At 39.3% G+C, this 18744-nt stretch overlaps 1 protein-coding gene across 1 annotated transcript in view; it reads right to left on the bottom strand.

The window, feature by feature from the left end:
- Nucleotides 1-16830, bottom strand: part of SLC10A2 (solute carrier family 10 (sodium/bile acid cotransporter), member 2) — an 18568-nt gene extending 1738 nt beyond the window's left edge. Inside the window, exons 1-5 of the mRNA XM_008583312.1 lie at nt 16454-16830; nt 9500-9618; nt 4384-4472; nt 3086-3261; nt 1435-1592 (exon numbers count right to left, since the gene is read on the bottom strand). Of these exons, the coding sequence (XP_008581534.1) occupies nt 1435-1592; nt 3086-3261; nt 4384-4472; nt 9500-9618; nt 16454-16830 (919 nt within the window). The remainder of the gene's footprint in view (nt 1-1434; nt 1593-3085; nt 3262-4383; nt 4473-9499; nt 9619-16453) is intronic.
- Nucleotides 16831-18744: the final 1914 nt, after the last annotated feature.

The following is an 18744-nucleotide window of genomic DNA, read 5'->3' on the forward strand; positions in this document are numbered from 1 at the left end:
CCTCCCTCCCTCCCTCCCTCCCTCCCTCTTTCCTTCCTCTCCTTGTTCCAAAATATAATTAGATTCTTAATCCTATCACCAAATATGTTTCCAGGCATTGTCTGCACTTATCAAGACTCCTTCCTTGTTTTCACACTTTCTGATAAAACTGTGGGAAAGCACAAGGCCAGCTCTAGTGCTCTCCTCCTCATTCCTGTAGCTTGATTTTCTATTAATCAATCCCTTTTGGGTTAGTTGTTCAACTAGTGCATTTACTTAATTGTTCGATCAAGCAGTTAGTTCACTTCCTCTGGCTTGTCTCGTAGACATTACTAATTATTTGAAAAAATCTCACGGTGTGCCAAATTGGGTAGACCTCTGTGCAATAAAACAAGGTTATTATACAAGGAAACAAGGCTTTTAGGCCATGGACCCGAGTCTCCTGGACCAGTGATAAATCAGCGGGATGTTTTTAGTGGATCCAGAATGTTTGGTTCTAGAAAGGAAGCCTCTGCTTGAGAAGGACATCAGGACAGTAGAGCAGAGGATGACAGGCACCCCCAGGCAAGTCAAAGACCTATTCGTGGTGAGCAGAGAATTAAAACAAAACAAAACAAAACTGTATCTGCGGGCATTTTTATAATTTAACATTTCCAGTATTTTTGTCCTGTACTTTGCATTTCCTGTTAAAATGCCATGAAGCTTTCAAAAGTAGCTTCTTTATTTAAAAAAAGTAGAGTCCAAAAATAGGCATTAATCATCATCAGTCCTTGGATAGCAAAATGTGGGGAAAAGTTTCAATGAGGTGAAGACCAGTGACTGGTAGGGCTTACTGGCAGAGGGAGAAAGCCTTATGCTACAGCAGAGTAAAATTAAGACTCAAGTCAACTCTACCTGGTATTTTAAATACAGAACAATTTTGCTCCAGCTGCTTCAATTTATGGGTATTTAAATATATATGCATGTATATATATATATACATATATACATGCATGCTCACATATATGCACATATCTGCCTTATAGCTGAGCCTGATAAATATCCTTTGTATACCAATATTCTGATAAATATCCTGTATTTACAAAGCATATCTAGACAATTTTTTTTAAATCACCAAATCCTGGATTCCTGGAAGCATTTAGGAAGGCACACGAGAAAATGATTTTAACAGGTTGATCTGTCTCCCTAATTCCTGAGGAAAAGAAAGTCAATGGAGAGAATCGACCTCCATTACTGTCCACTTAAAGCTAATCTTCATTAGAACCTTTTGGTAAGATTACAATCTTTTCATCAGCAGTTGGTAAGTCGTTATAATATTATAGGTGGTTTTTCTCTCTCACTTATTTGTAACAATTTACTGCCAGGAACAAGGAGTTAAAAAAATGCCATTTTAGCTATTTCGGGAGTTTGCAAAGAAGCAGATCATAATGACATGGGATTAGCATTATTCCTTACGTCCTAAGACTGCTGCTCCAAAGACAAGCTGGAAAACGGTATAGATGAGTGGGAAGGTAAACACTTGACTAATATCCTCGGTGGAGAAGGAGAGATGTACGATGGTCGAACACAGCTGGGTGTTCTGCATCCCTGTTTCCAAAGCAACTGTTCGGCACCTGCAGGAAATGTGAAGAGGATATGTTTTAGTTGTTTTGTTATTGTACAACATTAAAAGCAGATACAATGAGAACAAGTACATATATATTCTGTCTCTGCTTTTAATGCATATGTTTAATATATATTTAATCAATCTATAGCTTTATGTCGAAAAAGTATATGAATTATTAATACATATTATATAATAACCTAATGTATTATATACAATAGGAATAAATATATGTAATAGCTACATATATGAGGAGCAGGCTCATTTATAATTGTGTTCCATAATTGGTACCCTTTTCAATTCTGTCCTTGGTAATAGTGCAGAACACGGAGCAGAAGCTCAGAAAAATACTCAAGATACAGTATTTCTTATAGTTGTTGTTTTACTGTTCAATTTGTTTTGTTCTGATTAAATCCTGATCAAATATCTACAAGGTAGAAATTATTGTCCCCATTCTATAGATGAGAAAATACAGAGATAGAGTAAGTGCCTGGCCCAAGGTCCCATAGCTGGCAAGTGGCAGGGTTAGCACCCAGCCCAGGTCCGCCTGACTCAAACAGTGCACTCTCTCCACTGTCCAGCACTGCTCCTGTCTTCTCCAACCTCACACATGCTCAAGGTCCTACACCTACTGTTCTTGCTACCTGTTGATTTAGTGGACTAGTAGAAGAGGAAATGTTTTTACCCAGTACCAAAGTGCTAAAAAAAAAAAAAAATGGGTTTAGCACTTATGGTAAAGTGTTTGCCCCATAAGTGCTAAACCCATTCTAATATTCAGCATCTTTGGGTGATGAGTTCAGCCTGCTGCTGGCTGGAGAAATGAGGGTTGCCTAAATGCTTTTGTTAGAGTCTCTCTGCTTGGAGAACAAAAATGTATAACAATGGACGAGCCCTATGACTTGCAGTCTATGGGAGATGGTCCAGAAGAATTAGAGCAAAAAAGAGGCAGTCAGTATTTTCTTTGTGCCCAATGTGCAGAAGTTGTGAAGGAATAAGTCTATTTAGACGACCTATTCAGAAATAGGTTGAATACGACCACAGGTGAAGAATTTTGAACTTGTTATCAGTGTTTACAGCTATTATGGGTTGATTATGTCCCCCTTACCTCCAAAGTCATATGTTGAAGTCCTAATCCCCAGTACCTCAGAATGTGATCTTGTGTGGAAATAGGGTCGTGACAGATATAATCGTTAAGATGAGGTTATTAGGGTGTGCCCTAATCAAATACACACATAGAGGGACAGTGACATGAAGATGCACAGGGAGGAGGCACCATGCACAAGCCTAGGAAAAAGCCTGGAGCAGACCCTTCTCCCACAGCCCTCAGAAAGAATCGATCCCGTGGGAGCTTTATTTTGACTTTGAGTCTCTGACACTATGAGACATAAATTTCTGTTGTTTAAGCCACTCAATTGGTGGTACTTTGTCACGGAGGTCCAAGCAAACAAATGCAACCGTTATTATAGACAAAAATTTCCATTCTGAATTACCAAAACAGCATACCTGTACCAGGACTGACCAGCTATTCTGGCCAGAAGAAACCCCAGGCTGTAACCAGCCACAGGAAATATTGTTCCTATAATCCACAGCTTGGGAACGATAACCCAGGCACTTTGGTACAATATCCCTCCGATCACGGCAATGATCACAATGAGGAGAGCACCTGTGATGGACCCGACCTGCAAAAAAGGAACAAGGGAAACTGACAATCGTGTGTTGAAGCAAATTCGAGTATGTTCGTCAGAGACAAGTCCAATTGTCTGTCTTCTCTTGGGGGAAGTGATAATGAAGTTATCTTTCTATGTATTTCTGGCCTGAAGGCCTGACTCAGCCCACTGGAAATACTGCTTCTTGTCCCATGATTTAATTAAAAAAAAAAAAAAACAATAGAACATATTGCATCCATGCTCAATTAGCCTGAAGAAAATTTTCTAGCTTGCAAATTATCATGGTCAGAGAGGAAGAAAACTTGCTACAATAAGAGCCCAGAAGACGTGGCTGGAGACTCGGCTCCTCCTGTTCTTCCTTTGGCAAATCATGAACCTTTTGGAACTTAAGTTTCTTTGTTTGTAATTGGGTATAAAATCTTGCCTCAACCACCTTTAATGGTTGTAATAATAATGAGAAAATGAGTATAAAACTATGTAAAAACTAAGAAAGGCGCATGCAAATATAAGCCACTGTTTTTATTGTTTTCTCATTTTCACGTTTTTAAAAAAATGTAGAGATGATAACATTTTTTTGTTATATAAAATTATAACATTTTTGTTATACCTGTTAAATAATTTGCCCATTGAGCAGAAAAATCTATCTATGTCATCTATATTCATAACCTTATCCACATCATCTAGACATCATCTAGATAGAATATAGTTAAAAAGGAATGAATGGTTAATACATATATGATATGATATGATATTGCCAATTGCCAGGCACTGAAATGGCCATATGGATACAGAGATAAGAAAGATACGTTCTATTTTCCGAGACAGCCGTCTAGGTATATTTTATAACATGAACCCGCATAATGGAGATAAGAGCAATGGCTGTGAGTACAGAATATAGGAAACCAATAGGTGATGTCTGAATTGGTTATCTCAAAGGGTGGATAAAAATTTGCTTTGTGGATAGGACAAGGGAGCAAATTCTAGAAGAGTGGACTGTCTGATTAATAACTTCAGGCCCCCCTAGAAGGTAATTAAATAACGAGAATAAAACACTGTCGTAGATGAAAAGACAATAGTATTTCAGTTCTCACTACGAAGCATTTAGCTGGGCAGCCCATAGCATGGGATACTCACTTTAAGTATGAGCTTTGCTTGTTTGGGCCATTTGTGATTAACAAACACTCCAACGGAAACAGGGATAACAAGTGCCACCAGAGAAATACCTAAAATGACAGAAAAGCAATGTGATCGATAGAACACAAAGCATCGGAGAGAGGAAAACCAGAGCAAGCAGCCTAGAAAAGGCTTAGGCAGTGTTTCAGTCTCCCTTCTTGAATATTCAAAACAGAATGCGGAGTTAAACACACGTGCACACACGAAGTCTACTTCTTTACCCGCTCCAGTAAATAGTTTAAAATCACTGGTAAAGAGTTGATAACATTGATGATATAAATTGTGTTTTTTATTGATTAAGCATATTCATGGGATACAAAGCTGACCATCACCACCTGTGCTGAAGATGTGATCAGATTAATATGATCAGCATGTCCATTACCACAAATCGTGATTATTCCCCATGTCCCACACCAAGTTAATCCCCGACCTCCCTTACCACCCTCCCTCTTGACACAGCCCTAGGTGTGCTCTCTCCCTCTGTAAGTCCAGCACACCACTGTGGTCTTTCTTTCCTTCCTTCTTTCTCTCTTAGCTCCCACTTATGAGTGAGCACATGTGGTATTTTCCCATCTATGCCTGGATTATTTTACCTAACATAATTTTCTCCAAGCTTATCCATGTTGCTGAAAATGGCAGAAATTCTTTTTTTTTTTTTTTTTTTTTTTTTATGGCAGAGTAGAATTTCTTTTTCTTAATCCTGGGTTAATTTTTTAGAGTTCCTTACACTGCAATATACTTTAGTTTCAATTTGTCAGTATCTTGGCTTCTTTCTTCTTCATATTCTAAAAATGCCTGCCAAAGTCTGTGTGTGTGTTTGTATGTGTGTTCTTATGGGGCAAATAAATGATATTTTACATTTGTTTGTTACTTCATGGTAGTAGACATAAAAGAAATATTTCAAAATACTTTAAAATAAAAAAAAAAAGTTTCAAAATTAGCTCAAGATCTCCCGGCATTCTGAAAGCTAATGACTTCTGGTTAAAACTAATTTTGGTTATTCAAATCTACAGCAGAGAGGTGAGAGAACAGGTTGAAAACGTGCTTTAAGTTTCCCATGGGATAATATATGTGGCGACCTCTCATGTAATTATAATTCTTTGCATCAACGCCCTCATCCGGCCAGGTAAGAGAGTCACACTTCAATTTCACCATGTTAAATTTACCGCTGTTCTTGTGACATATGGTTTGTTTCTCCATATTATTTAACACTCATTTATTCAATAGATCCTTTCACATAATAGCACCAACAACTTCTAAGTTCTCATGAGCTGTTTCTTTCTTAAACATCCTTTTCAAGCAGTATGAGAAAGTGGAATTGAAGAATATAATTGAGAGTCCACGTTGCATACTATTGGGGTAGATTGAACTAGAACTGGGTTACAGATTATAGATTCCAAGGCTGTAAATATTCATTTTAAATGAATACAGTAATGATAAAAACCTAATTTCCTGATAGCTTTTTAGCCCTCATGGCAATTACTTTTGTCCAGAAATTACTCAGCAGAGTTAAATAATGGCTAAGGATGAATACTAAGGGCAGGACAAAATAAAATAAAATAAAATAAATAAAAAAATATGGGTAGGGAGTAAGGACAAAATAATGGCACAAAACCTATTGAAGAAGAGACATTGACAAATGTACTGGGAAGATCCCTCAGAAGAATCCCCTCTGGGGATACAGGCATCCTTCTACTTTGGGAGGAGACTTTCTCCCTTGAATTTCTAGACCATTCCCTAATTTTGTGAAGTTTGTAGGCCTTAAATTAAAGCCATCTGATGCAACTTGTTTGTATTGTGGTAGCTTAAATCCAGGTGCAAATGCTGTGCTTGGAAGGCAAGTGTGGTTAGGTTTTGATAGCATATTTTTAATGTATTGGATATGTTTGGCCCTGCTGGCTAAGAGTTCTTACTGTTTGGGGCAGCCCAAGGCAACAGGGTAAACACACAAGCAGAATCACCTGCTGAAATCCGTGGCAAATTGCTTTTCCTCTCCTAGCCAGATGAGGCTCAGAAACTTGGAGCTGATGAGAAAGACACTCCCTGCCCTTCTTCACCCCTACTGTGTGTGGCTCTTGCCTATGGAGGTGGGTGTTGTGACTTTTTCCTCCCCGGTGGGAGAGGGATCTTGCTCTTTTCTCCCCCAGGTTCTGTTTGTTTCACTTAGTCCTCATATGCCCGTGCTGTCTATTATGCCTGTCTACAGCGATGAGGAAGCTTGTGCTCACAGTTATATCACTGAAGCCATCACTCGGTCTTTAACCAAGTTTACACAGTAGCTACAGGAGGAAAGAAAGATAGAAAGAGAAACAAGAATGAAAGAGTGTCATAAACGGATTCACAAGGTGGAATTGGAGCCAGATGGACTCGGAGCTGAACCTTTCCTTATTTACAAGATGTGGGAATTGGGCAAACCAACCCCTCAGAGTTTTGGTTTCTCCATTTGTAAAGTGGGTAAAAAGGAGCACTAAACAGATGTCAAGTTTTTGGTATGAGATGTTTGTAAATTTGGGATAGAGAGGAGCAGGAACAAGCACTTGCCGCAGTGGTTTTTTGCAGTGGTGCCTGCTGTACAGTCTGCTTCCTCCCCATCCAGATGTCACCCCTGAGGGGGCTCTGCAGCTGTTCCCCGAGTCATCAGAGTGTGTGGGACACCGCATGGAAGCTGTAGCAAACCCAATGCCTGGCCACAGAGCAGGGTGGAGAGCAGACCAGTGGGCTATTTCCAGCTTCCCAGTGATCTTGAGCAAATTTAACAATTACCCTGAGCCTCCATTTCCTCATTTATAAAGTGGTGATAATATCTTGTGAAGCAGTCACCTCATTTGGTTTCAACACTAAAGGACTAGAAAAACCAACAGCAAAAAAAAGGTTAGACTGGAGGATAGGCCTGGGCAAAACTTATGGTGAGCAAGCAAAGCTAATTTCTATGTTTTTCAAACTCCTCTTTTTTCGTTTTCCTTTTCTTTTCTCTTCTATTTTCCTCTTTTTTTCTTTTTCATGTTTTACCTCTTTTATGATGACCTCTTCCTCCATGGGGGTGCTAACTGATTTCTCATTTTCTTCACCTTTCAAAATTTGTTCACATGAAAGGATATGGTATAAGTCATTTACACTGTAGTTAAAATTTCAATATTCACATGGGGCATTTTCCAGAAGACAATGAATATCAAGAGGAAAACATCTTAAGCCTTAAATTATTTACTTAAATAGTGATTAATGTGTAATCAAAGTTTCTCACTCAGCAGGCAGATCCTGTGAGAGGCCTACAGTGTTCACTAATCAAACAAACCGCATGCTTTAACTCTAAGGAAGGTGTCCACTGAGAGAGCAGACAGAGAGTTAAGCAGCATGAGGCATAGGCAGATGGTCATGGAAGGTCCCTACAGCACCTGCTTTCTGGAGATTATGTCTGATATGAAAGAATTCCCAAGAGATCGGCAGAAGAATCTCGTACAGAGAAAACCCATACTGAATGGCATATGTCAAGAAGGTCCACTGTTTTATTTTTATCTTTATTTTTTTTGTCTAAGGTAGGAGTAAGGGAGAAAGAAGGAAGAGACTATCTGAAAATACTGTAATACAGATCATCCCTAATTCATGTTCACAAATTTTGGTCTAATTCAGTTGTATATGCATCAAATCACATTTAATCACAGAAACAATCTCTTTTCGAAATGAAAGGGATTTCAGTCCATCTTCCCATCCCAACAGGAATCCCTTTCACAAACACCCTGATGAATAACCATTTGGCTTTCGCTTATACGCTCCCTGCATTGGGAAACCCACACCTTTTCAAGGCAGCTCATCAGGAAGACATTTGCTTTTAAGGTCAGCTGAAAAAAGGCTGTGTAGCACCTGATGGACCTGGTGATTGTAGGGATGTACTCTTTCACCTGTGTCTCATCTTATTTCATAATAGTTCTATGGGAAGTGCCTGGCTTTGGTAGCTAGGAACTATCTTATTCTTCCCTTGACCCTAATTCCTGTTTTATACCAACAACGTAATCTCCCACCATCCTGTGTTCTCCCAGAAACAGAAAAGAAGCTCTTTTGGGATGGGGATGAGCATCCCGGAGTTGAAATGAGTGGAGACCAAGTCATCACCAGCAAATCTGACTTCCAGGGCATGAAATACAGACTGTGCCATTAAATCAACTTTTCATTCATTCATTCGTTTATTCATTTATTTATTTTAGCGGCTGGCTGGTACAGGGATCTGAACCCTTGACCATGGGTTTACCAGCACAACTCTCTAACCAAGTGAGCTAATCAGCCAGCCCTGAATCAACTTTTATATCAAGACGTGGCTCACAGTCCAGCGTTTTACCTGGTAGTTTCCTATTGTGACACTCATGATCACTTACTAGGTGCTCTATTTTGAAATAGTTTCATACATTTTTTTTTGTACTTCAATTTGAGTGTCTGGATGCAAACTCCTATTACCATGAACTAGTAACACCCTGGTCAAGGAAAAGATGGGGCTTCTACACCCCAGCAGTTGTAGCCTCCTCAGTCAAGACTGCTGGGAAGGAGGGGGATCCTCAGGTTTGCTCCTTTACTGGTAATTAGAAGTGAAGAAAAAGCAGGTTCTCCCATCGGTCAGGATTTGGAATGTCAACACTCATCCAAATGCAGAAGTGACTATAATGAAACTTTAAAAAAAAAATTAATTGTTTGTATTGTATGTGTTTGTGGAGTACAGTTTGTTGTTTCATCACGTGCATAATATATTGTATAATGATCCAATTGGAATAGTTAGCATATCTATCACCTAAACATTTATCATTTCTTCATAGTCATAACATTCAAGATCTTCTTTTCTGGCTCTCTTGAAATATACAATATAATATTATTAGCTATTTTCACTGAAGAGCACCAGAACTTATGCTTCCTATCTGACTGTAACTTCATAACTTTATATCTTTCTATTATAATGAATTTGTAACTGGGCAAAAACTGCCCATAGTGCAAGAAGGAAACAATGGCTGGGTGTGAGCCTGGTCTGAGAACCGAGCCGGGGGCATGCAGAGAGTTTGAAGGTAATGTTAAACCGTCTTGCAGAGGGAGGACTTACCTATGTTGTTATAAGGAACTACGATGGTCCCAGTCCTGGCCCACATTTTGGTGTAGATATAGAGGCACAGCGGCATCATTCCAAGGGCGAGCAACGTGGAGCATGTCGTCATGCTGACGCTGCAAGGAAACAGGAAGGTTGATGATGTGTCCACCTGTGTTTTCTAGGGGACTGGCTGCTTCAGTTTCAATCTATGATTAGAAAGTTCTGCAAGAGCCTGTCTCAACCAGTAGCATCACGTCCAGTATGGGCAGAAATATACACGTGCCCAGGTTTGTGCAGGACCTGGCCTTGGGCAAAATGGTTCAGATTTGGTGTCTTTCTATTTTGCCTTGTGCCATTCATCCTTTTCAACTTGTTCTCCAGGGTCAGAGAAAGTGTTTCATGATGGTTTAAATTCATTATTAAACAAGGTACAAGGTGCCTGGACATGCCACCCTCAAATCTCCAATCAGATAACAACAAACATGTTTGCGCCAGCCAAGCCCACAAGAGACTTCCCTCATCTGACATCACTGGTGTGAGATGGGCCTCCCTGGGCCATTGGAGGAGAGTAAATGTCTGAGCGAGGAGACTTCAGTGTCTTTGCATAAAACATACAAATTATTGCTCAAGTGATAGCTTGAGAAAAGAAGAGGAAACTGACTTAAAAATAATAAAAAAAAACAACAAGAAAACATGCAAGCAGACAAGGTAGGCCTGGATTCTCAGGACTGAGTAAGCGGCTAACAACTGGCCAAATTCAGAAGAACTGGGGTCTGGTATCATTCCTACCAAGAACATTGTATTTAGTAATTGGATCTGTCTGAGTAAGTGGATCTTGCTTTTGACATGGAAGAAATAATATCAAATGATGTTGTTTTCAGTGCTGTGACAGCAGGTGGAAGAGAGATTTTTGGGTAGTGGGTTTCCCTGGTCCTCTTCGAAGTGCCCTATGCACAGGACCACATTCTCTGGATGTAGAACAGAGTGATGTAGCACCTGAGCTCCAAAGCCACACGTTGACTGGGTTGGAAGCAGGAGGCACCACTTAGTATGTGTCTTTGAGCAATTTACTTGACTTCTCTGCCAGTTTCCTTATCTAAAATGAAGATCAGAATCATCATTACCTCATAGGCTATCAGGATCATGTGAGGTAATGGGATCCAGTATTTAGAACAACGCAAGGCACTCGTTAAGAGCTAGTTCTCATTGTGACTTATAGAGCCACAACTGCATGTATTTTGTGTTCTGCTGTCATATAGAATCAGCATATTCCTTACAGGAATATTTCTAAAAGGCCCTTCTCCAGTAGCTGTAGCGTTGAGACTATCAGAGTAGTAGTTTCTTAAAGGTATTATGTGTGCCCTTGAAGTAAAATGCTGAATATTTACAGCACCTCTCCTCCCTCCCCCAAACAACAACAGCAACTCTTCACTATGCTAAGGAAAACAGCTAAACGTAAAGAATTTCATTTCAATGCATCTAACTAAATTTGCACAGTTTGGGCAAAATAAAGGATAGGGGCAAAGTCTCTCAGGAGGCTTAACTTTCCTAATAATCATTTTTTTAAAATGAGGAATGACTTCACTTAAAATGAGTTTAGAGGATTTAGATTAAAAAATTCCTGTATTATAGAGCTAAGATATTGTAACAATAACCAATGCTGGAGATGTATTTAAAACACTTACTAAGAAGTTCAATCTACTATGGTCATAGGTTGACTTAATTTAGAGACAAAATAGGACGCTAAGGCAGAGTCCTACACCAGAAAAATAAGTTGGCTATTAATAGGGATTTGTCCTACTTATAACTAAAGTACTGGAGTGTGTAAATGATTTTTCCTCTGTCCCTTCCTTCCTCTCTTTCTTATCTTTTATTTTTAAAAATATATTAGAATGGCTTTAAAGTTACCCCGTAATAAAATCACTTTTATTCCTGTGCATCCAATATGTTTTTTAGGTGAGGAAGGGGTGAGGGGTGAGGGTAGGATTTATAAACTGGATCACAGTTTATGAAGAGAATGCCGAAATTTTTCGGTTTTAAACTATGAGTACAATTTTTAGAAGGTAGTTTCGTTCTCTCCTTGTTTTTTTTCCAAATTTCCATGTGAAGGCTTCAATTCTGAATTATTGCTAAGACAATTTATGAAGTTGTATCAGGGTTTTGAGATTGGTGAGAGCAGTTTTGTAGAGACCATGAGGGACAAGATAGGTGTTGGAAAAGGAAACGGTTTAGGTTTAGTGGGCGATACGATGCTGCAGATAAGATGCTGACGATAAGATGCCGCAGAGGGATAAGAGGGACTTGAAGTTGATTCTCTTTGAACCGATATAAGAACAAAGTCAAACCACTCAAAATGAGATTAAAAATGATGCACAGATGAAGAATTTTAAGGAACAATGTAGGGGAATAAAGTAACAAAAGGAAAACATCATTTTACAGGAAAGCATTTGGATTTCTATAAAGGGCACAGATGTCAAAAATAGAAATACTGCTAGGAATTTATATTGGAATGAGGAAAAATACTAATGCTTAAGGAAATAAAAAAGTCAATTGGTTTTAATTCTTGATTTTAGATCTATTAATTGCCAGAGAGATTTTTCGTGTGTGGAAGTAAAAGAAAGAAAGAAGTGAGAAGTCTGAGAATATTAAGGAATTCATTGAAATCACTGATAAGGAATGCCAAAAAATTGTAATTGTATTAGTAGCGAGACACCGAATTTGAAGGATCAAGGGAAGGGTATACAGGAGGTACTAGAAACTGAAGAAATAGTAAGTGACAGAAATAATGTAGCTCAACGTTTATAAGCCTGGGTAGGAGTCAGTGGATAGTTCTGGATTCCAATTCTGACTCTGACATGCACTGGCTCAATGACCTTGGTCAATGTTATGAACCTTAATTTTAACATCCATCAAATGAAGAAAATAATTGTACTGACCTCAGAGGATTCTTGGAGGGTTAAATGCATTTTGAATACTTAGCACTGTGTATACACTTAATACTGTCTAATCAATATTAGCTAGTAAAATCAAAATGTGCTGTTCAGAAGAAACAAACCTTGGTTACTTTGAGAAAGAGCCAAATGGTACTGAGTTAGTTTTCCCAGAGTAGAGAGGAGATGGATGCTTATGTAGTTGAAATTGTAGGGATTACTTTGAATTTGTGATAAGCCAAAGGGTCAGAGATCTTGAATAACTAAAATATCAGTGATTGCTGAACTGGAAGACAAAAAAAAAAAAAAAACAAAAAAAAAACACCATAGTATTTGGCCAAAGAAAAAAGGATGTGTTAGGAAAATCTAGAAAATAATAAAAAGGAGTGTAGAAAGTGGTGTCAGTGAAGGAAGAAATCGGGGGAAACTGAGAGAAGGGTGCTTAAGAATGGATTCCCCCGCCCCCCAAAGAAGTCAAAGAAGGGAAAATAAGAAGAAAAAGTCTTTTCATGGTGTGGCTGAGGCCATCACTAAGGATAGAGAGACCAGATATTGCCTGTCTCTGGGGACAGAGCAGAAACAAAGGAGGTAGGAGGTTCTGTGTCTCCTGAAGCATGGGCCTTGGTCACCATCAAATTCCCCTGAAGGTCATCTTTATTTCCCCCAACACTTTTTGTGCATATGATGCCCGTGGCACAGCTATAACTTAGGTGAAAATATCCCTGCACTGATCACACACACAGACAACAACTTTTCAGGTCAGAGAAGGAGCTGAAAAATCACATGCAATTTCATTGAGCAATAATTAATTTTTTTATGTCACTAGAGATTGCAAAATGCAATGGCTTCCCGGGTTCAGAAAAGATGATAAGGTGAGGAGAAATTGTTTTGGTTTCTTCTTCCAGGTACCACATCCAGGAAAGTTAAGGCCAGGTGGGATTGTTTTGCTAGCATTGTGTGGCATCAGCTCCATTACTGAAGGTAACTGTGAGTATAGATAATCATGTCTTGACTGTCATGGCTAGAATTAAGTGGAGATGGAGATGGTAAATTTCCAAGAGTTCAGAGCTGGAAATGGAATGTTAGATAGGATTGTGTCTAAATAAATTATCAAGAGACTATTTATACTCACTCCAGAAGAATAAAAAGTTTTGGAAAACTTACTCAATAGCTGAGGTTTTACTCTCAATTCGTTTTGAAGAGATATTTGAACATTTTTTTCTCCTAACACACAGAATGCATAATGCCGTCGTCTTATATGGCAGCATAATTTAACCTCTTCTCAATGATTAAGGCCCATTGTGACAAGCATTATTATTTGCTGTGCTAAAATACAGCAATATCCTCTGGGCTGTTGTGTTTATAGTGCTGCTTGTCCCTAGAGTAAGCTATACAGAGGCTGCTGGGCTTTGTCAGTTGTCTGCTTAGCTTCGTGGGTGTTCTGGTTTCTTGCTGCTGTAGGACTCAGGCTTGCCTTTCTGACAGCCTGCTTCCTTCCCCACTTCTTGCTCCTAATCCTCTGTGTGTTGGGAAATAGCACCACAGAGCTTTAGAATTTAAAAAGGTAAGTAGGTTCTGCACAAGGAATTTTTATGAGATTAAGTGGAATTTATTTGGGGTGTGCAAAGTCTTTTATTGGGTCTTCTTGAGTTCTGGATAGGTGAGGCTTCTAGACAGGTGACTATCAGACTGAATAGATGTTAGTGTTATACATACTTTGCAAGACAATGGGGATCTGAGGAGTGCACACTTTATACAGTTAAATAAATTAATGCTGTATGTCCCATCATAGGGTTTATACTGACTTGAAGAAGGATTCATTTACATTGATTCAGCTGGAGGTTTTCTACCAAGATTTGATATTTTACTTTTGGTTCTGTTTCTCAATCTTTTTTCAAATGATATTTACAGGAATTGTTATACTTGGTAGACAAGATTACGTAATCATCCCCTGTTTCAAGAGAAATAAGACCACAGAAAAGGGTAGCAGAGTTTTTACGTTAGGTTTTAGTTTAAGCTTGCAGGAGAAAATCTATTTCAACAACCAAACAACCCAGCATCACATATACTTTTTTTTTTTTTAATCTTAGGAAACCTAAGCTTTATGTGGCATTATGTTGATGTACAAGACTTCTGTGTTGTTAGAAAGTTACAAATATTATATAAACACTGTTTAGTGGAGGTCAAAGCCCAATGTTCAATTTAATTTACTTTCCTCCGTTTGGTAGGTGCTACCTTTTAGAATTCTCACTTCTGCATGCCATGTCCAGGTCAAAAAAGTTGATGTTTAAAAGACTTTATTGGTATATTGTGGTTCACAGATTAACTAAACCTAAACAGCATTTGCCATCCTTTGTTCTTTTACATGAGTTTCCTAAAAATACAAATCTATTGCAAGGTAGATACGGTATTTCCTTAGGTGAAAATTAAGTGATGTGTAGGTATATAGTTTGTATAACTTTTCTAAAGCTTCTGGAGAGATTAGCACCAGCTGAGATGAGACAACCAGTTCCTAATTGCTCACTAGGCACTGGATCAATCCAGTAGTTACATTTCTATACTTCCAGCTTCTCTCCTCTGCATATAGTAGTTGGGGAATAACAGAGCTGATTGCCTACTATACAGTATTCAGTGAGCACGCATTGCATTAACACCTGGATGGTCTGCAGAAATGCATACCTTTAGCAGGAAATGAGGAATTGTGAGGTAAGAAAATAGACATTTGTCTATTCAACTTTTAGCATTTTTTTTTCCTTTTTGTCTTTTTTACTGACTGGTAATGGGATCACAACCCTCGGTGTCGCGCCCGCACCGCGCTCAGCCAGTGAGCGGGAACCGGTCTCCACATGGGATCTGAACCCTTGGCGGGAGCGCCGCCGCGCTTCCCAAGCGGCGCACACTCCAGTGCGCCACCGGGCCGGCCCCAACTTTTAGCATTTTTTAAGGAATTTATTTTTTAATTGAAACGTACTGATTATACATATTTGTGGAGTACAGAGTTATGTTTTGATACACGTATACAATGTTTAGTGATCAAATCAGGGTAGTTAGCAAAATCATCATCCCCCAAATTTATCATTTCTTTGTTATGAGAACATTTGAGCTCTTCCAGTCATTTGAAGGCATACAATTAATCATTGTTGATTATAGATGCCTAGCACTACTGTACACCACTCGAGCTTATTTTTCCTGTATAGCTGTGATTTGGGGTGCATTAACCAAACTCTCCCTATCAATTCTTCCCCCCCAACTCCTTGGCCTCTAGTAACCACAATTCTACTCTACTTCTGAAAGTTAAAGTTCTCAGTCTAGTCACATTAGTGCTTAGTCTTATTTCTATTACTTTATTTTTTTTCCCCCAGTGCTAGTTCAGACTGGCACAGGATGAATTAAGCAAACACTGCAATTTAGATTACTCTGTGGGGTGTGGAGAAATGATTTTCTATTTTATAGTAAAGTAAGCATAATTTAAAAATAAAGCTAGCTGCTGTAGGTTTTTTTTTTTCTTTTAGTGCCAGTGGAGGTAAAACGAATTTCAAACTTTCTGGGAGATAGTCTGCCCAGAAAACTGGCTTGGTTGGTGGAGCTGACTATTGTCTTGCCATAGGATCTAAGGTTTGATGAATAGTTTGATTTCACCATTGCTTTCAAAGGTCCTCTTCATTACAAATAAAATGGTTTTGTTTGTTTTTGTTTTTGTTATTTCTGTTACCAACAGGACAAACTTTTCCAGCTGCAGCTTGTAGCTTGGCAAAGATTTTTTTTTTGGAAAACTTTGAATCTTTTTTCAGAGATAAACAGCAATTATGCAACTACCTGTTAACCGAGCTAGATTACAGAACACGAACACAAAGTATCACTCCCAGATTCTAGTAGCTCAGCAGCTGTGCCAGAAGGCACATGAAGGCATTTATTCTCTCCTGTTTAATTCCTTCGTTGGATTTTAGATCAATGACAGGTCAGACGGACATTGAAAATACCACGGACTTCTGAAAAGATTAATTGATCGCTATGACAGTTGGACGTGTAGATATCTTACCTCAGGTCCATGTCGCCATCGACCCAGTAGGCCAAGATGTTGGAGGCAGTCCCTCCGGGGCAGCAGCCCGTGATGATAATCGCCACGGCCTGGATAGGCAGGACTTCAAAGGCCAATGCTAGGATGAATCCCACGAGAGGCATGATTCCAAACTGACAGAGGAAGCCCACGCAGATGCCCCAAGGATGCCTTATGTGCCCCAGGAATTTGTGGAGTTCCACGTTGCATCCCATAGAGAACATCACCATGGCCAACAGGCATGTGAGCACAGTATTCAGGGTCACACTCAGAATGGAATTGAAATTGCTCTCAGGTACCACACAGGATGAACCATTGCAAATGGTTGCGTTGGCATCACAGTCCATCAAATTACTCATTGCTTTGTTTGCTGCTCAAATGGCCCAGTCCCCCGAAGCACCGGTCCCCTGGTCCTGGCTCTGCTGCCAGTGAAGTAATGTTCCCTTCAAGCAGGTCAAACTTTTAAACCCTTCGTAAACATGTGTCACTTTTCAAAAGCCACCTTAGAGAAGCAATAAAAAACAATAAATGTGAGTATGTCAGTTTCAAGAGGTAACGTTACAACATAGCACAAATCATGAATCATAAAAGTCTAGCAAAATTAGTAGTCCAGACAGAGAGTTATATTTAATCATTAATTGGCATGATAATGAACCACACCATATACAAAGAGCTGTGTTAATGTTTAATGCAGGGAAGGTTTGTTGAATGATTTCAGTTAAGTGACACTTAAAATCAACTCTAAATAGTACAGAACATCATGGGGGTTGAGCTGCAGGAAAGCATATTGTACCCTCATCTGCATTTAAAAAGGGAGGATGGGGTCCTAGAAAGTCGAGTGCCCTGTGCTAAGTATAATCGCAAATTTGTGTCGGATTCCGAACTGAGTGAGGCCTAGATCTCCAATTTCCTCTTCCAGTAGTTTTCCTACTGCATCAATCTATTTCCTCGTATTGGTCTATAGTGTCGATAATGCATACATAAATGGAAGAATCTTCTAGGAACTTGATGCAGACCTGGCGGACAGTAAGATTTGGGAGAATAGAATGTTTTTTATTTCTGTTGGGAAGGAGACTGACTTGTTAGAGCCATCCTCAGTTACACTTGTAATTATGGATGCGTTGCCATAGTAACAAAGTGCTTTATAGATAAAGACAATATAATTATTTTGAGGGATGAACCTCAGAGGATTAGGTCAAAGTGACAGGATCTTTGTGTTTGGAGTCAGGCATTGAAATTAGAATTTTTTTGCGGGTGGGGGGGAATTCCAAAGGAGATTGGTTTTTGCAGATGTCAAATAGTCAACCTCATTATGGGCAGAACGGTGTCCTTAAGTATACAGGGAAGATAAAAAAGAGGCAGAGGAGAGATTGTTTTGTTCTCAGGAGTTTATAACTTAATTATCAAAAGTCAGGTTAAGAATAAATGGAATATTTCTATCAGGATTCACAATTTGTAGGACAAATTCTAATTTATTACTCAATTTAATAATCTTAAATTAAGTGAGATTAACATCCCCATTTCACAGATGAGGACTTAAGGGTCGAAGAAATGAAGTGCTTTGTTCAAGGTTACCTGGCGGTAACTGGAAATACCAGAACTCAGCTTTCTATGAGAAGAACATAGTCGGTTTGGCCTAGTGGGGATTTTGAATAATACCCTTAGAGCATAACTTCTCAAAACTCAGTGTGCATACTTGTTAAAATGCAGATTCTGATTCTGGAAGTCTGGGGTAGGCTTTTATTTTCTAAGAAGCTCACAGTTGATAGTGAAGACACTGATCTTGGAACCACACTTTTGAGTATCAGGGTCTTAGAATAGTAGATAACAAAAATTTTACCCAAACTGGTGAAAACTGAACTTACTGTTCATGACTGAAAGCAGCATTTAACTCAGTGTGGAAAAATTAGGCTTTTTTATAACTTGAGTAAACATGAGCTGTGGCCAGCAGAGGGGGCCACCGAGCAGAGGAGTAAACAGAGTTGAATGTCCCAGCTGCTGGGAGCCTGGGGATGTCCCTTTAATCTGGGATTGAGGTACTGGGAAAAACCTGAGCCAATTTCTCAAAGGGTGACAGTAATTTGTACTCCTTGTCAAAGCAGCTCCTGTCCCAGGAGTGCACCTCTTCAGCTGTCGTGTTCTACTGCCTGCCTTTTCTTGCCCGGTGAGCTGCCATTAACTCTGGCCTGGCTGCTTGCCCATTCCTGGAGGATCCTCCTGTTTCTTCCACTGCCCTCCCGGCCCCAACAGCTCAATGATTAGCTAAGGTAATT

This window comes from Galeopterus variegatus, unplaced genomic scaffold (assembly GCF_000696425.1).
Source record: "Galeopterus variegatus unplaced genomic scaffold, G_variegatus-3.0.2 Scaffold8, whole genome shotgun sequence".
Lineage (NCBI taxonomy): Eukaryota > Metazoa > Chordata > Mammalia > Dermoptera > Cynocephalidae > Galeopterus > Galeopterus variegatus.